Here is an 18,945-nt window from a genome sequence, read left to right as displayed (position 1 = left end):
GCGTTCAAGGAAAGGTCATCCATGGTCCCAAACTGGTAGCATCAGGATTAGACACAAAAGAGGTAAAACTGTAATCTCAAACAGAAAAATATGTAAACCTGCATCACCTTATTGGAAGGAAAAGGGGAACAATGGGGACACCTCAATTTAGCAGGTGTGTAAAATCATTAACAAACACCTCCCTTTTACTGGAGTGGAGGAGTGTGTGGCGCAGTGGTTGAAGCTACAGCCTTGGCACCCTGGGGTTGAGGGTTCAAACCCCACGCTGCTCCTTGTGATCCTGGGCAAGTCACTTAATCCTCCATAGCCCCAGGTACGTTAGATAGATTGTGAGCCCATTGGGACAGATAGGGAAAATGCTTGAGTACCTGATTGTAAAACCGCTTAACCTTGATAGGCGGTATATAAAAATCCTAATAAAACTTAAACTTACTGTGTGATAGACTAAATGGTGTCAGCTGGAAATGAGCTGTTTACTGAAATGGTAGCAGTGTTATCAGCTGATGGAGCCACTGAATATTTTGGCAGGTGTCAAATAAGTTTTTGGGGATCCCATATGTTTGCAAGACGTGTGTTGGGAAGCCAGAGTAATTCTCACCTTAGGAAGAAAAAGGCCAACAGAGTCTTTCTCCCTTTATTTATTTTTTGCTCTTCTGCTGACCCATAAAAAGGCCGTCTGAAGAGGGCAGGGAATCAAAACCACTATGGAGGCGAGACCAAAGATCACCAATTTTGGAAGCTTAGCTTCTGCGCTAAAAAGTACAGTCGCTTGCACCTGCTCTACACACAGACAGATTTTTGTTGAAAAAGTACACACCAAGATTGGAAAACACAGTCTCTGCAGGTACTTTTCCTGCTCTAATTTAAACACCTCTTCACTCCACTGCTACCAATGTGTATTCTTAGAAGCACTGAGTGAGGAAATGTTCCAGAGAGCTGATAAATGCATGTAAAAGGCTGCTTCTGCCTTCTGTTTTTAATCAGTGTAAATCATTTTGAAGGTTGCCCTCTGTATCTTTTGCTTCAGTTGAAGTTGTTCCTGTTTGGTTCTGGTTCAGGCCAATAAAAGCTCAATAACCAGTCTGGCACATATGAACCAACTGGTTTAGTTGTAGTTCAAGTGACCAAATTTAAATACAAGGCAAATTATACTACTTTGCAAAGCAGGGTAGAGGATGTTAATTATTCTAAATGTATTACAACTAGCGTCAGTTGTCAGCACTCTGACTCATGCATGAAACAAAGAATGAACTCTACCTACTTTTAAAAACCTCCACTTAAAATGTGGATTTTATATCGGCATTTTCATGCATACGTGAGCCACATAATATGCATATAAATGGCCTGTTATAAAAATTATAATCGACGCAAGAATAAGTGTGATGACATGTGCTTTGTCAGTAGATGTGGACAGAGGGGGGAGTTTGCAAGTAAGTGCATAGATTAAAAAATACATTATGTGCATACTTAAAAATTATAGCTACAGCTGCTTACGTCTGCTCCGGAGAAGGTGCAAATGTCTGCATCTGTAATGCTGGTATGATTTCTGTCATGTATGCTAATATTTTATAAAGGCAAGTAGGCACCTACATGTACTTATAAAACTGACTTAAAAATGCACAAAAATTACCCTCAAAAAGCTACCAGAACTCTTGAAAGAAATTGCTCCCCTCTGAAATCTCCAATTGGCCCTAAGGTCCCCCTTTTATCAAACCACAGTAGAATGTTTTAGCGCTGACTAGGGAGGTAAATGCACCAACACTCATTCAAATTCCTATGAGCATTGGAGTATTTACCTCGCCAGCCAGTGCTAAAATGCTCTACTGCAGATTGATAATAGGGGGCCTAGATCCAGCAAATGGTGTCCGCCCCCCCTGGAAAGGTTGCAACATTGGAGAATCTCCCTCCTGTCCTGGGTAAAAGGTGTCCTTACCTGGCCCAAAGCATCTGAACCATTCTCTTCCCAGAGCCCTGGCACGTCTAGGGGAAGAGGGAGAGCACGGACTCAAGGAACAGTCATGGTGACTTAATGACATGCTTGTAAACTTCAAGGGACCCTGAGGACCCCAGTTCTTGGGAAACATGGGCTCCTGCCAGTCCAACTTAAAACTTTCAGATAGCTTCCAGTACCTGGGTTCCACCTCAAAGCAATGGCTGTGGGAAAGCAGGACCAGGCCACAATGATTCTCACCCTGGCAGGCCAAGGACAAAAGTGGTTCCTGCCCAAAAGTGGATCTGCCATGACCTGAATCAGGAGTTCCACAGGAGATCCAGCATCTCTACAACACACAAGTGCCCCATTCTCTGAGCTCAACTGACCTTTCATCCGAGGGGCAAAGAAGCTAGCAGAATTATAATGCCAGCAGCTACATCATTGTCACTGCTCCATTGGACCTGGCCCTGCGCTCACTGGGGATCCGGAACGGCAGCTCTCCCTCTTACATCTATGCCTTGCTGGACTGCTCTCTCCACCAGTTTTTAGACTGAATCAGGTTGGGCAGACTGGATGGACCATTCGGGTCTTTATCTGCCATCATCTACTATGATACTACGTTATTAATTCCTCAGCCAAACTCCATGTGTTTCCTCTCTCGTTTTCTTTTATCAAGAAAAAAAGACTTAACCACAAGAACTTATAGGCTGTGACCCAAGGAGTCAGGCCCAAAACCAGCCCAGCCTACACCATCTGCTGAAGATAAAGACTGGATAGCTCCAGCCTGCAACAGCCCTTACACCAGTGATGTCACTCTGAAAGAGTTCAGTTCTTTAGCGACATGTGCTAGGGGACACAACCCATTCATCTATCAAGCAAAAAGAGAGGGAGCTCAAGGCCAAGGAATTTATTGCTGCTCAAGAGACAATCTATAGCTAATTCTCATGATACGTGAAAGCTAGTGCAGTGATATGGCACCAAGTCCAATTGCACCTCCAGGCTTAGTAACATGCTTTCTGCCAACACATTTCATGGGCAGCCTCTCATGGGAAATGCTTCTGCTAATGAGACTGAAACTTGGAAACATTTTCCTCACATATTGTTACTCCTTTGTTTTAGATACAAAGAGCAGACACTGACCAGCAAAAGTCAAGAATGTCAATATGCGATAATAAAACTGTATTAGGCTACAGGACCTCTGAAATTGAGGCATTATAGATCTTTTCTGTTATTAAAACTTAACAATACATAGCTAAGCTTGTATACTATGCTATTCCAAAGGTTCCACAGAATCATTTTTTATATACTGCCTATCTGTGGTACAACCAAAGTAGTTTTTATTTATTATATGCAGGTATTATCTCAGTCCCTACACGGCTCACAATATAAACTAGTGAGCCCCATGGGATGCCTCTGGAGCAGCAACTAACTAACCAGGAGGCCTATAACAACTTTTAGAAACATCATGATCTAGAACAGGAGCAAAATAGCAAAGAAGACCCGGAGCTTGTGAGAGACCATCCACCCGCCTGCTGGAGATCGAGAATACTGGCTGACCAAGGAGCATGACATTCTGTGTGACAGTGCTCAGTTTAATGCTCTCTATTTCCACCTACTGGTAGGAGGTCAAAACTCACAAGTCTCTGGATTCATCTGCTGCTGAAGACAAGGAAAATAACTTTTAGAAACATCATGACCCACAAAGACTGTTTTGTTCAATACCAAGAAAAGCAATTTTTTAAAGCCTACTTTCTGAAGGGAACAGAAGCTTATGAGCTTACAGATTCTGTGTATGTTTGGTATCCTATCCACGCCATGCTATAAGGACAAGCAAGGATCTAAAAGAGTTGTTTTTTCAGATCCATGCAGCTGCATGAGCTGGGCATCCATTCTGGAAAGCTGGTCCTGTTAGCTCTGGGTAAAACCTCTTGTGTTCTAAGCTTTCTGTAGCTTTTGCCGGGATTACTTCTTAAAGGAAATCAGAAAATCTGCCCTCCTGGATTTGCTACACAATTTTATGTTAAACTGAAGGCTGTGCTGCTTTTACTCAGCAACTAAGAGACAAAATCATCTTATCCCATTTAACAGAAAAAAAAAAGAAAAGGTGACCTAGAAAGGACCTTCTCTCCACCCAGGTCATAATGTTATCAAACCACACCACTAAGGCAATCTGAATCCAAACAACCAAATGCCCAGGGATCACCAACGTTATACCAGCTTGACTTTCTGAATGCGACCACACATTCTCCCCACCCTTCAACTCAGAATTCAAGCCAAAATAAACTTTTTGCCTTTCATGTACTGCAAGCTCCACTTCTGCTACAGCCCAAAAGTAACAAAAAAAAAAAAAAAATATCAAGCCAAGAGTATTAATTAAAACCAGAGAGTTACCACAGTGCAGGGTCAAAATCCACCAACTACAGATCTCCATTGGGGAGGGAGCACTTTGCTGCAAACAGAAATTCAGATGTATAGGAAACAGACGCACAAATATGCTTATGGGAAAGAAGAGGCACCAAGGTAGAGAATGACATGGGGACAAATATTTCCCTGTCCCCACGGGAACTCAAACACTTTAAAATCCTAAGTAGCAACATTCTAGAGCTCAGATTGTGATGTCATAATGCCTCATTCCACCAATGCTTAAGCTCCGTCCTCATCTGCACAAGCCTCAAACGCTTTAAAATCCTAAGTAGCAACATTCTAGAGCTCAGATTGTGATGTCATAATGCCTCATTCCACCAATGCTTAAGCTCCGTCCTCATCTGCACAAGCCTCAAACGCTTTAAAATCCTAAGTAGCAACATTCCAGAGCTCAGATTGTGATGTCATAATGCCTCATTCCACCAATGCCTAAGCTCCGTCCTCATCTGCACAAGCCTCAAACACTTTCATATCCTAAGTAGCAACATTCTAGAGCTCAGATTGTGATGTCATAATGCCTCATTCCACCAATGCCTAAACTCCGTCCTCATCTGCACAAGCCTCAAACACTTTAAAATCAGAAGTAGCAACATTCTATTGCTCAGATTGTGATGTCATAATGCCTCATTCCACCAATGCCTAAGCTCCGTCTTCATCCGCACAAGCCTCCAACACTTTAAGATCATAAGTGTTCGAGGCTTGTGCGGTTAAGGCAGAGCTTATAGGAATGGGACAGGGACAAGGATAGCGGCAAAACTCGCGGGGATGGGATGGGGTAATCAAGTTCCTGCGTGTAAACGTGTCATTCACTACACTAAGGAAAAATGTGATTAAAATGTGACTGACTAGCTGGTGAGATCTCTGCTTGCCACTCCCTCTACCGTGTCTGGTTTCTAGCCACCAAATGGCTACTTTTACATTGTCCCTTAATATAAAAACAACTGGATAGGACTCGTTAAGGCTTGCATTTCATTCTGAGGCATACTAGCAAAGCTGTGCTAAAGGTTTTGTTTATTGTTTATTGTTTATTTAGTTATTTGATTAAATGCTTTATCAATTCTACAAAGCGTTGTACAGAGTAAAAAATTTTTTCCTTTAGACAAACAATATTACAGTTAATACATACTTTCTAAAAACTACAAAGCGAACAATAATACATGCAAAGTTATTGTGGACGAACGAACAAAAGACACACAAGGTAAAAAGGGAGGAAATACAATAGCTATAGTAAATGGAAGAAACATTAATGGCAAGTACAAAAGGGCAGGGAGTTAAAAAAAACAAATAAAAAACTAAAATAAGACATCAGTTAAAAACAACTTTGAAATAAAATAAAACTTCAGTTAAAAGCATCTTTAAAAAGGAAGCATTTTAAGTTGCTTTTGAATGTTTTTAAATTATTTTCCATTTTTAAATAAAGCGGAAGAGAGTTCCAAATCGTTGGGGCTGTTACAGAAAAAATGGTAGTACGGCGTGTGCCAATTATTTTTAATGAAGGGATATTGAGGTTAAATTGGGATATGGATCTCAAAGATCTTGGTGGGTCATAAGGGATCAATAATCTGTCGATAAAAGCTGGAGAATTAGTTTGCATGGTTTTGAATGTCAAAAGGGCTATTTTATAAGTTATCCTATGTGAAATTGGCAACCAGTGGGCATCTTTTAGCAGAGGGGTAACATCTGAGCATCCAGAGCATGTTAACAGCAATAAATATATGAAGTACAAAACCTCTGTGTACTGGGGCAAACCGAGGGCTTTGCTGAAGACATCCATTTAATTAATCCAGTTATGTTTACTACTGTGTTTTAACAGCTCAGCCAATAATGTGGAATGTAATTAGCTACACTTTTGGAGTCGATATTAGAGAATGACTAGGGGACAAATTTTTCCCCGTCCCAGCAGGAACTCATTTTCCCAATCCAGTGAGTTCTATTCCTGTCCCTGCCCCATTCCTGCAAGCTATGTCCTCATCTGTACAAGCCTCGAACACTAACAAAAATCTTATACACGAATACAGGATGTCCGGTACAGTACTTGGAGAGATCCCCCAGGAAAGATACTTGGGAGTACTGGTCGACAAGTCAATGAAGCCGTCCGCGCAATGCGCAGCGGCAGCGAAAAGGGCGAACAGAATGCTAGGAATGATTAAGAAAGAGATCACGAACAGATTGGAGAAGGTTATCATGTCGCTGTACCAGGCCATGGTACGCCCTCACCTGGAATACTGCGACCAGCACTGGTCACCTTACATGAAGAAGGACACGGTATTACTCGAAAGGGTCCAGAGAAGAGCAACTAAAATGGTAAAGGGCTGGAGGAGCTGACGGACAGTGAGAGATTGGAGAAACTGGACCTCTTCTCCCTTGAAAAGAGGAGACAGAGAGGACATGATCGAAACATTTGAGATACTGAAGGGAATAGACTTAGTAGATAAAGACAGATTGTTTACCCTCTCCAAGGTAGAGAGAACGAGAGGGCACTCTCTAAAGCTAAAAGGGTTAAACGCTTCAATTGATTGGTGTTCTTTTTTCTAAATAGACGTCAGTGTGAACAATGAGGTCATTATCAGTTAGTTTATATTGCGCATATGCAACGGACTCAGGTTGCCGGCGCCATTTTTTCACTTGTAAATCACAAGTTGAGCTGTTCACAGTGAGTACCGTCTTTTCTAAATAATTTGCTTCATGATTATTTTTATGTTAGTTATTTTTATGTAAGTCACCCATATGATGGTAGCATATGACATAATCTAATTATAAGCTTTCGTATTTTTATAGCCTGAACATAGACCTCTGAAGAAGCCAATTTTTTGATGAAACAGGTCCCGCTGGGCCAGCCATTCAAGCTAAAAAAACAAGTGACCAGTTTTAAGATAAGTGTCGCTATCATATTTAATATTTATCTAACATTCATTAAGTGTGATTCACTTTTAAAATTTGACACGTTTTGTAGAGTAGATGGTTGTAAGAAGCTCAATGAATGAGATTGCTAAGCCTGCCAATTACTGTATCGATTTATATTGAGCCGTACAGGAATCCGAGAGCTTCACACCATAGTGTTATACTTTGCATTGAAGACAATTGTGTGCAAAAGTCCTTGCTTGCTTGTGAAACTTTGGGGACTTTTTTTACCATTATTTGCTTGGTAGTCTCAGTTAGGGCACTGGGCTTTAACCTAAGGGCCGCCGCCTGAGTGGACCGCTGGTCTGACCCAGCAGCGGCAATTCTTATAAGTGTTCGAGGCTTGTGCGGTTAAGGCACAGCTTACAGGAATGGGGCAGAGGCAGCAACAAAACTCGCGGGGACAGGGAAATTGAGTTCCTGCGGGGATGGGGACAAATTTGTCCCTGTGTCATTCTCTACTCTTGCACTTAGTCCCTTACTAGCAAGTCCTTTATCTGAAGCATCTTTTAATTTTTAGCCATTTCTCCTCAACTCTAGGATTTACTGGAAGTAAAAATTTATCCCACAGAATCCCCACACCATTCACATCAAGGACATGCATTCTCAGCGCCAACCCTTAACTGCAAGAATATGTGGCAGACCACTGCACACATTTTAAACACATAGTAGATCAAAAATAAAAAAACTATTTAGTTATAGCCTCAAGCTACGGTAAGTTTAACAAGTAATAAGACATCACAGTAAGACATGGAAAAAGACTCAGGCCAGTGATTCATCTCAAGAATTGTGCTAATGCAGTACTGGAGGGAAGAAGTAGACTATTCAGAAACACTCTCTTTCTTTCTTCATGAGCAGTCAAATGCTAAGAAAAATTACTGTGTCTGATGCCATGTAATTATCTACCAAAATAACTCCCCAGCAACTAAGTTTAGAAATAGCTCACAAAGGCTTAAACTCATCCTGTGTCTCAAGAGAATTAGGCTGCGTGGCAGGGTGGTGCAGTAAACCCTTTCAGTGCTGATGATGTGGTTTTTAAGCCTTTGAGATACAACCTAACATTTCCCAGAAAGCAACTCCAAGGACACTCTGACAGGGGAAAGTGCCTCAATACAAAGACAAGCTACATAAGGAAAGATTAGGTTCTTACCTCAATCTTCTTTCTGAACCATTCCTGAACGTGTGGATAGTCAATCCCTTCTCACGAGAATTCTTGTAGGGAGCTTCGTTAGCAATCTTTTTGCTCTGCCTCCCATCATTCTGGGCTGTCCACTAATTCCTCAGTTCGTACCAAAGCAGATGGTCATCCCTGGAGAGGAAACAGAAGAGGGAGGGGTACGAGCTGACTTGGTAAGGAGGTGTTTCAAATGAAAGTTCATGGCACTGTAGCACATTAACAGGAAGATTCCAGCTGAACTGGAAAAGCAGCAGAATGAAAATAACCAAACATAGACCACTGCTCTAATTAGCCTTCTGTGATTTCAGGTATTTTCAGTGATCAAGATGAATCGTTTACCTTTCGGCATTATGCGATGCATAGCTACTGAAAGAAAGAATATGGAGTCGCTGTAGTATGTTCCAGATCCTGCACTGAAGTGCTTCTGCATTGCTTCAACTACTGGAAACAGCTTTTCCGTCAATGCATTCACGTCATGAAAGATGACCTATTGGATAAAATAGATAAAGATTTTGAAGTGGTTCTTTACCTATCAAGACATAAATAATAAGACATAAAGGGTAGTTTCTTCAATGGATCAATTTTGATATATAAAAGCACATGTGATATATATATATATATATATATATATATATATATATATATATATATATATATATATATATATACATACATACATACACACACACACATATACATACTGCATCTAAATAAAGTGTAAAGCGCTTCCTCAGCACCATGCCAAACTCAGAACAAAAATCTGGTAGCCATAAACTTAAAATAAAAATATATCACCAAGATACAGAAGAAATAATCATATCACACTAGTCTTATGTGAGTTATATTATTTCCCAAATTGTTCACAAATCATCTCAGCCATAGCTTCTTCTAATTTACATTTTTAGTTTTCTTTTTATAAACCACACAGAACTCTTTTTAGGATTACCATATATACTCAAATATAAGCTGAACCAAATATAAATTGAGGTAATCTTTCTCCCTCCCCCCCAAAAGGAAGAAAAAAGGTTGACTCAAAAATAAACAAGGGGGTTAATATTCAAGTGCTCTATACCTAGTCTCCCCTCCCTTCCTGCCCTGCCAGGCTCTGAACCCTGTCCCATCTCCCTCCCTCCCGTTGCCTTGCAGGCCTTCGCTGGGCCTGCCATAAGACCTGGTGATCCAGCAGTAGGTTGGGACAGGAGGAATCTCTCCCAACTCCTGTCCCAGCCGACTGTAACAACTTTTACCTCCCTCCCGCATACCTTTCACATCGCTGGTGGTCCAGCAGTGAACAGGGGCAGGAGCGATCTTCCTATGCTCCTGCCCCATGCAGAGCCACTCTCTGAATGGCTGCTGCAAGCTCTTGAAGCAATCGCGAGACTGCAGGAACTCATGGCAGTCATTCAGAGAGTGGAATAAAGAGAGGTATAGGAGACAATTTAAACTTTGCATGTTGAAACTGCAAATCTGATTCAAAAAGCCTGGAATTGCTTTCTGCGAAGTTATACATACCAACTGTTCCTCTGGATCAGATTGTAAATACTTTCCTAATAAATACAAATCAGATGTGTTTGGGATGGAAAGGGGAGGGAGCAGCAGTTATTTCAGGGTCTTGACTACTTTCAAAATCAGCTGCCAGACATTATTATTTATTTAAAAATTTATATACCGTATACAACTATGCGGTTTACATATCACATACATAATATCTTACATTCCCTGCAATTTCCACATATAACAGACTTAATCGCTCTTTCTTTAGCCACGTTCCATTTCACCACTGTATGGACCACTACTGTAAACCAGTCAGGTTTTCAGGCTATTCCTAATGAATATTCATGAGAGATATTTGCTTGCACTACCTCCATTGTGTACATATAAACCTCATTCATATTCATTAGGAATATCATGAAAACTAGACTGCAGTTTTACTGTCAAGAACTGATCTAAACCAGGGGGAACCTCAGTTCTCGAAGGCAGCAACCTAATCGTTATCAGATTACCCCAATGAAGAGGCATAAGATCCATTTCCATAAAACAGTTGTCATGCATTTTCAGTGGAGAAATCCTAAAAACACAACTGGATTATGGTCCCCAAGGACCAAGGTTGCCTACCCCTGCTCTCAACAAATGGTTATGCTTGTATTTTGACCTTATGACCCTATTGCAACATTTCATAAGTCATTTTTGGCATTGCATTTTGTGATCAAAACACATACATGTTGGTGCTTGTCCTACTAAGAACCTACATGATTTCCATCTATAACATGCCATATCATAGTTTCTTATACCCTGCAAAATTTCAACAAGGATTCAATGCGGTTTACAAAAAGATTCCTAATCAGTGTATATGAGCAACAATTTACAGGATTAAAGAGAGAAGAGGAACATCTTAACATTTTCCTGAAGTGGTAATGCGAGTCTTGTTGACGCAAACACTGGGGCTTTGAAATTCAAAAGCTGATTCATATAACTTTTTCAAGTGAATATGCGAAGGAAAGGTCAACTTAAAATGATGTATCAACCTTGGGTGGCTTTACTTCAGTTATAACAAAAATTCATAGCACTGATACTAGAGAAACTAGTACTTCACAGAATTCTCTCCATATATGCAATCTTGAATTCTATTTTTTATAGGTAATCAGTATAACTCCCACAGGAGTTGACTAACCTTCTTGGTTTGATCAAAAAAATTAATCTGGCCGCTGTATTTTGAAGTAATTGCAGTCTTTTACATTCTTTTCTCTGTTATACCACAGTACAGAGAATTGCAGTAATCCAAGTAAGGAAGTAAAACCACTTGCACAACTGTCCTGAAACTACTCTGATTTTAAGAAGGATTTGATCGCTCTTGTCTTAATCTGAAGAAAACTTTCTTAGCCAAGGAATTCATCTGGTTAACAAAAGAAAGGTCTGAATCTATAATAATGCCCAACACTTTTCATTGTTTTCCCATTTTCAGAGAAAACCTGCAGTTAGCATCCCTCTAGAGTAGGGATGTCAAAGTCCCTCCTCGAGGGCCACAATCCAGTCGGGTTTTCAGGATTTTCCCAATGAATATGCACGAGGTCTATTAGCATACAATGAAAACAGTGCATGCAAATAGATGTCATACATATTCATTGAGGAAATCCTGAAAACCCGACTGGATTGCGGCCCTCGAGGAGGGACATTTACACCCCTGTTCTAGATAAAGCTTTTTTTACTGGAACACTCCCCCTAGATTTTCCATTGATCTTCAATTAGGTGGCTAGTATTTGGAGGAAAGATTTTTCAAAAGCATGTCCAATTCCTACCACAAATTTACCTCCCTTGTTATTCCAATCATTAAAGTCAATGTTAGGTGCCATCAACTCATGTTCGAGTCATAGCAACTTGATCATCATCAAGTTTTTGTGGCAGAATACAGAAGTAGATTGCCGGGCCTTACTTCTGCGTAATATAAATTTGATGCTTCCGTTGTCACATTAAATGCGATCCTCTGCCTCCAACACTGTCCATCTGCTGCCCAGATGGGTGGTACATCGTTAGTCTGACATCTCTGCTGAAACCTGTCTGCCTTGGGAGGCCCTGCTGGTAGTGAAGCTTCTCAGATGCGTGCAAGCCCCAGTGGCATAAGCCGCCCATATATCATAACTGGGGATCTTTAAAGTTCTATTTTAAATGCTATTTTCAACCCAGCAGTGGAAACCATGATCTGTTTTTAAACCAGTATGATGGGGTTTCTTGCCAGGATCATTAAAGTTCTGTACACCAAAAAGCTCCTGGCAAGAAAACCTATCATGACTGGTTTAAAAACAGATCATGGCTTCCACTGCTAGATTTAAAATAGCATTTTTCTTCAGCTACATTTCTAATTTTAAATGTGCTCTGTTTCAGTGAGCTTAAAAAACTGGATAGGAATCTAAATATGAAAACTTTGGAAGACAGCTGTTGTGAGCTACATTTTTATATCTGGTAGAATTTGGAAGGCACATTTTGTTATCTGCTACCCCATATTGCAGAACCTGCTTGATTTTACTAGATCGTCTTCCTAGTCTATTGTAACTTAGAATAAATCCATTAAAAAGCGTCCTTAAATAACCAACTCTTTAGGAGACTTTTAAACTTGCTCAGTAATTTTTCATCTCTTATATTAAGTGGAAGTGAGTTCCAAATTTGAGAGGCTGTAACCGAAAAGATCATATCTCTCCTAGAATATATAATTTTTAATGAAGGAACTACCAGTAAAGAAGGAACACCATAGCGGGGATTAGAGATTGAGTATAGAGAGAAGAAGGCATTACATTTTTCTGAATAGCCTAGTTTTCAGATGCTTTCGGAATAGTTGGTAGAAGCCCAGATTCTGTAGTGGGGAAGTAAGGTTATTCCAAAGCTCAGTGATTCTGAAGAAGAGAGATTTCCCTAATTTTCCCGCATAGAAGATGCCTTTTAACGAGGGGAAGGATAGTTTAAGTTTTTGAGTGGATCTGGTGATATCAGGACTCGAGGAATTCCAAGATAGTGGAATTAGGGGAGGGAGGGTGCCGTGTAGGATCTTAAAAGCTAGGCAGGCACATTAAAAATGAACCCTGGAAATTACTGGAAGCCAGTAAAGTTTGGACAGAAGTGGGGAAACATGATCAAATTTACTTTTTGCGAAGATCAGCTTGGCCGCAGTGTTCTGAATCCGCTGAAGTCTTTGAAGACTTTTTTTGGTTAGACTTAAATAGATGGAGTTACAGTAGTCCAGTCTGGAGAGAATGATTGATTGTACAAGGACAGCAAAATGTTGTTGCTGGAAGCAGGATCTCACTTTCCTCAGTGGGGCTTTTCCCAGTGTCAGGTCAAAAGTGCGCCGGGACAAAGACGCGCGCAGACAATTGAGCGCAGCGTGGAGGAGCGCGCTGCAGAAAATTACTGTTTTTAGGGCTTCGATGGGGGGGCATGGAGGGGAACCCCCCACTTTACTTAATAGAGATCGCGCTGCGTTGTGGGGGGTTTGGGGGGTTGTAACCCCCCACATTTTACTGAAAACTTCACTTTTTCCCTGTTTTTAGGGAAAAAGTTAAGTTTACAGTAAAATGTGGAGGGTTACAACCCCCCAAACCCCCCACAACGCCGGCGCAATCTCTATTAAGTAAACTGGGGGGGCTCCCCAACAAAAACCCCCGTCGGAGCGCCTAAAAACTGTCATTTTCTTCGGCGCACGCCTCCGTCTTGCGCTCAGTTGTCGGCAAGCGCCTTTGTCTTTCGCGGGGTTGTCTATGAACCGCTTTTCCCAGTAGGAGCAGCTTAGCAGGTTTTCAGCGACATTACCTGTGGCGTTTAAAGATTGGGGAGTGGGGTACGGGTTGAGCAGCTATAACAACATTTTTTGCCACTCCCCACCACAGGCCACACTCATTTTCCTAGAATGAAAAGTTTTGTCTGCCAAATTTTCTGTAGAATCACTTCATTTTTATTTTTAAAGTAGTCATGTTTTTGACGCTACCACCAACATATTTTATTATTTCGAGTGATGTATCTTTATTGTTGCATAGTTACTTGAAAAAAAAAAAATCAATTGTTCATTACTTCAATTTATTGTGCACGGATTTAACAGTGCCATTGTTAGTAATACGATTCACTGGGAAACATGAGACAGAAGTAATTATTTCTATACCAATGGGTAGAGGCGCTGCAGCTTAATTATATAATCAATTACTCATTGCAAAAGGATGTCCCTGACTGATCATTTCAGCTGCATCCTAGAGAGAGAAGGGTGTTTTGGCCGAGATATGCTTTCTTGATTAAAGTTTCATTAAATGTATACGATAAATTAATCGGAGACTGTTTAGGAGGACTGAAGTCTCCAGGGAAAAGGGGAAGTATGGCTAAGTAACAGAATGACACAGGAGAACCATTTATTTCTTGGAAGCTTGGCAAGTTGAGATCTTCTGCTGGATCAAAAGTAAGTTGATCCCAAGGGGAGTATAAGGGAGGGGAGCAAAATGGCAATATAAGCTAGGTAGAGCACTGCCCGAGCCTTTTACCATTTTACCTTTACGATGCTTGAGAAAAGGAAGGGACGAATTTGCTTTCCCCCGGCAACCTCAACACCAAGTTGAAGCTGGTCTAAGATGGACAGCTCCCTACTGGGATGGTCCCAAGGAATTTCCAGAGAGGAAATGTTCAGGGCTTATCACTATAGCCTCGGGGTTTTACCTCAGCAACCACACACCAACAAAATGAAGCACCTGTTCCCTTACAGACGTCCTCTTAACACAATTATGACCTACCTTAAATTATACAGGGTACCCCACAAAAACACTCCTTGATTTTAAATGGTTACAAAATGAAAACTTTATTGGAATATGTTCATACATAAAATACAGCAAATACAAATCTCAAAAAGCACAATTAGCAAGATCTTACCCAATCGCTTGCACTTTCACCCTAATAAGCTGCAATTGGTGCAGAAGTTACAACCTTCAGACAATGCAACATGACAAAATGACCAGGTGTTCCTTCAAGTGGCCCCTGAGATCACGTTTTCCTTTGGGGGTACGTACCTCCACTTCCCGCAACTATGGATGATCTGCAGGAATGCATCACTGAAGCTATAAACACAATCACACCAGATATGCTTCGGAGAGTCTGGTCCGAGCTCGATTATCACATTGGTGAGGCGCACATCGAGTGTATGTAATCAACAGATATCATATGAAACTGTAGCCTCAAAGGTGAAAGAATATTCCAATCAATTTTGGTTTTGTAACCATTTAAAATCAAGGCGTTTTTTTTTTTGTGGGCACCCTGTACATCTCAAGCCTGACACCACCCTAGGAAAACAAACAATCTTAAATATTACCGTCACCGAACTTAATGGCTCCTAAATATTTTTCACTGCTCAAAACGCTATTAGTTAAAAATGAAAACCCCCCCTGAGAAATCATTTCACTGCAGATGTTTAAATCAGCCAGGCTAGTTGATTAACAGTTTAGCTGGGTGAAGTGCCAGGGTTAATGTCTGGCATAAAAGACCTCTTTCAGAACATAGCAATTTAGCCGTGCAGTCAGTGCCACTAGTTCTCAGCACATTACTTTTACATAGCGATCTGATACGCAGGAGTTTCGTCAGCCGTAAGCCTGAAGTCATTATGCCATTGTATAGATCCATGGTGAGGCCCCACCTGGAATACTGTGTGCAATTCTGGAGGCCGCATTACTGTAAGGATATGCTGAGACTGGAGTCGGTCCAGAGAATGGCCACCCGGATGATCTCGGGACTCAAGGATCTCCCGTACGAGGAACGGCTGGATAAGTTGCAGCTGTACTCACTCGAGGAACGCAGAGAGAGGGGTGACATGATCGAGACATTCAAGTATCTCACGGGCCGCATCGAGGTGGAAGAAGATATCTTCTTTTTCAAGGGTCCCGCGGCAACAAGGAGGCATCCGTGGAAAATCAGGGGCGGGAAACTGCACGGGGACACCAGGAAATTCTTTTTCACTGAAAGGGTGGTTGATCGCTGGAATAGTCTTCCACTTCAGGTGATTGAGGCCAGCAGCGTGCCTGATTTTAAGGCCAAATGGGATAGACACGTGGGATCTATTCACAGAGAAAGGTAGGGGAGGGTCATTGGGGTGGGCAGACTAGATGGGCCGTGGCCCTTATCTGCCATCTATTTCTATGTTTCTATGTTACCCCATCTTATGTCAACTGGAGATTCTCAAATCTCACAACAGAGTCAACCAGAAAGCACAGTGAACCTCTCATCCAGGCTGTACCCCAAGGGAGGAATGGCCAAAGGTACATTTGCTTCCTTCCACCATGAAATAACTCTTTGCACTCAGTATCAACAGGGGTGCCTCTATATTATAAACCCCAATTTGTCAAGGTCTATATAATTAGATCAATAGAAATTAGCCAACTTCAGAAGCTCCCCTCTGCAGAGACACTGTTCTCTCCTGCACTAGGTTTTTGCTAGTCAGGTTTTTTTTTTTAATGAATATATATATATATATATATTTAATTGCTTGACTGACAGCAGAACTGGTTACTGTGAAAGGAAATATACTTGTGCTGATTTTAAAATCACCAATACTGCATAATTCATAAGTTGGCAGAAGTACATTTAAATTTCTCTTCCATGGCTGATTCTACATGTTCTCTATCCAAAGTGGTTTCATGCTTCAGAAATTAAGCTTAAAACAGCATTTTAACATGACAAACATATTGGCCTAGCTTTTACATTCCTTGTGGGTATACAGCAGTGTGTGGCCACTCATCAGAGGTCAAGTTCCCTCTGCCTCACTTTGCCCCAAAGTAAAGACCACAGAATTATATAGCATTAAGTGCTGCCAAGCTATTCGCTCCAGAGGTGGCTGCATGGTACATACATGTCCTCTCTCTGCTCTATCCTGCACTGGAGAATTGAAAGGCTGGCTGGTGGATCTTCTCTCAGAATAAAGCACTTTTCTTATTGGGAAATCAATAATTCAGTTACCTCCATATCTTACTGATTTGCTCTTCAACTAATATTTAGATTGAAAATACCGCAGATCAGTGCATTAATGAACCTCAATTTCTCTTCTCCAGGTGAACACGGACTAGAACGAGAGCTTCCACTGCCCAAAACCAATTAGTGAAAGATGACCCAGACAGCATGGGGCTCAGAGGAAGATAACAAGACTGAAGCCTGATTTTCAATTTTAGCTCTCCCACGCTGACACTTTTGTGATGGCTGTATCAGAGTCTGAACTCGAGCGCTCTTCAGATCTCGTCTGTGACTGATTAAATTTCAGGAGATCTGTGATGAGTAATACGTTTTCAAGATAATAAATCTCCTGTGCAGAAGATGCTCAGTTCATTACACCTCCAACTTTCTCCCCCCCCAGGTCCACATCCCCTCTCAACAAGCCCTGCCATCCATCTCACTCCCCCCATTCCCTCCTCCTTTCTTTGGATCCTCTCCCATGCATTATCAGTTCATGATTAATCTAGCAATGCTGAGAACCAGTGTTTAAGCATGAGTGGCTGGGGCCCACCCATAGCTCTAGTCACTTTGTTGGGCAGACTGGATGGACTGTGCAGGTCTGTTACCTGTCATCATTTACTGTGTTACTTTGATACATTCCTTTCATCTAGCTGCCCCCTATGCCTGGAATAAATTACCCGAGTTTCTCCATCAAGTCCCTTCCCTTCCCTTGTTTAAATGCAGACTGAAAAACCACCTTTTTGATATAGCTTTCAGTCTTTTACCCTACTCCTCTGTCCTCCAACCCAGCCAGCAGATTAACCGTTCCCCTTAAATACATCCTTAATATGTTTCTATCCTGTCTTGTCTGTTTAGATTGTAATAGAGAGTTGCACGGGGACAGAAATCCCACCCATCCCCGCGAGGAATAACCTCTGTCTCCGCCCGTCCCTATAAACTTCAGAAATAGTAATTTCATTTAATTGTGCTACTGAATTAAAGGCTCTGGTAGAGACCCATTTACAAATAAGCAAAGACACTTTATTAATTTGGAAATATTAATTGGGAAGAACACATACTTTGTAAACAGGTTTCTACCAGAGCCTCTAATGTAAATATAAAATATAAATACTCAGCTGATGAGAACCCCCAAGCTGTCAGCTGAGGACTTCCTTTGCAGTTGGCCGGGGGTCCCTTTTGCCAAGCTTGGCAGGCAGCAGTAGCGTCCCTGAGTCACAGATGCTGGTACCTCAGTGGCTCATGGATGTTGCCAGCGACTGCTGTGCTTGGTGGAGGGGACTTAAGAACATAAGAACTGCCGCTGCTGGGTCAGACCAATGGTCCATCATGCCCAGCATCCGCTCACACAGCAGCCCTCTGGTCAAAGACCAGCACCCTAACCGAGACTAGCCCTACCTCCATGCGTTCCGGTTCAGCAGAAACTTGTCTAACTTTGTCTTGAATCCCTGGAGGGTGTTTTCCCCTATGACAGACTCCGGAAGAGCGTTCCACTTTTCTATCACACTACAGGTGAAGAAGAACTTACTTACGTTTGTACGGAATCTATCCCCTTTTAACTTTAGAGAGTGCCCTCTGGTTCTCCCTACCTTGGAGAGGGTGAACAACCTGTCCTTATCTACTTACTAAGTCTATCCCCTTCAGTACCTTGAATGTTTCGATCATGTCCCCTCTCAATCTCATCTGTTCGAGGGAGAAGAGGCCCAGTTTCTCTAATCTTTCGCTACACGGCAGCTCCTACAACCCCTTAACTATCTTAGTCGCTCTTCTCTGGACCCTTTCCAGTAGTACCGTGTCCTTCTTCATGTACGGCGACCAGTGCTGGACTCAGTACTCCAGGTGAGGGCGCACCATGGCCCGGTACAGTGGCATGATAATCTTCTCTGATCTGTTCGTGATCTCCTTCTTTATCATTCCTAACATTCTGTTTGCCGCCGCCGCACATTGCGTGGACGGCTTCATCGACTTGTCGATCAGAACTCCCAAGTCTCTTTCCTGGGAAGTCTCTCCAAGTACCGCCCCAGACATCCTGTATTCGTGCATGAGATTTTTG

At 41.8% G+C, this 18,945-nt stretch overlaps 1 protein-coding gene across 1 annotated transcript in view; it reads right to left on the bottom strand.

Annotated features, from left to right (window-relative positions):
• XXYLT1 (xyloside xylosyltransferase 1) overlaps positions 1–18,945 on the bottom strand; it is a 135,080-nt gene that overhangs the window by 104,144 nt on the left and 11,991 nt on the right. The window contains exon 2 of the mRNA XM_033959560.1: positions 8,775–8,922. Coding sequence (XP_033815451.1) covers positions 8,775–8,922 — 148 coding nt within the window. The remainder of the gene's footprint in view (positions 1–8,774; positions 8,923–18,945) is intronic.

The sequence above is a fragment of the Geotrypetes seraphini genome, chromosome 9, assembly GCF_902459505.1.
Source record: "Geotrypetes seraphini chromosome 9, aGeoSer1.1, whole genome shotgun sequence".
NCBI lineage: Eukaryota > Metazoa > Chordata > Amphibia > Gymnophiona > Dermophiidae > Geotrypetes > Geotrypetes seraphini.
Note: the sequence above shows the minus strand (reverse complement) of the source record. Positions and strands in the feature narration are given on the sequence as shown.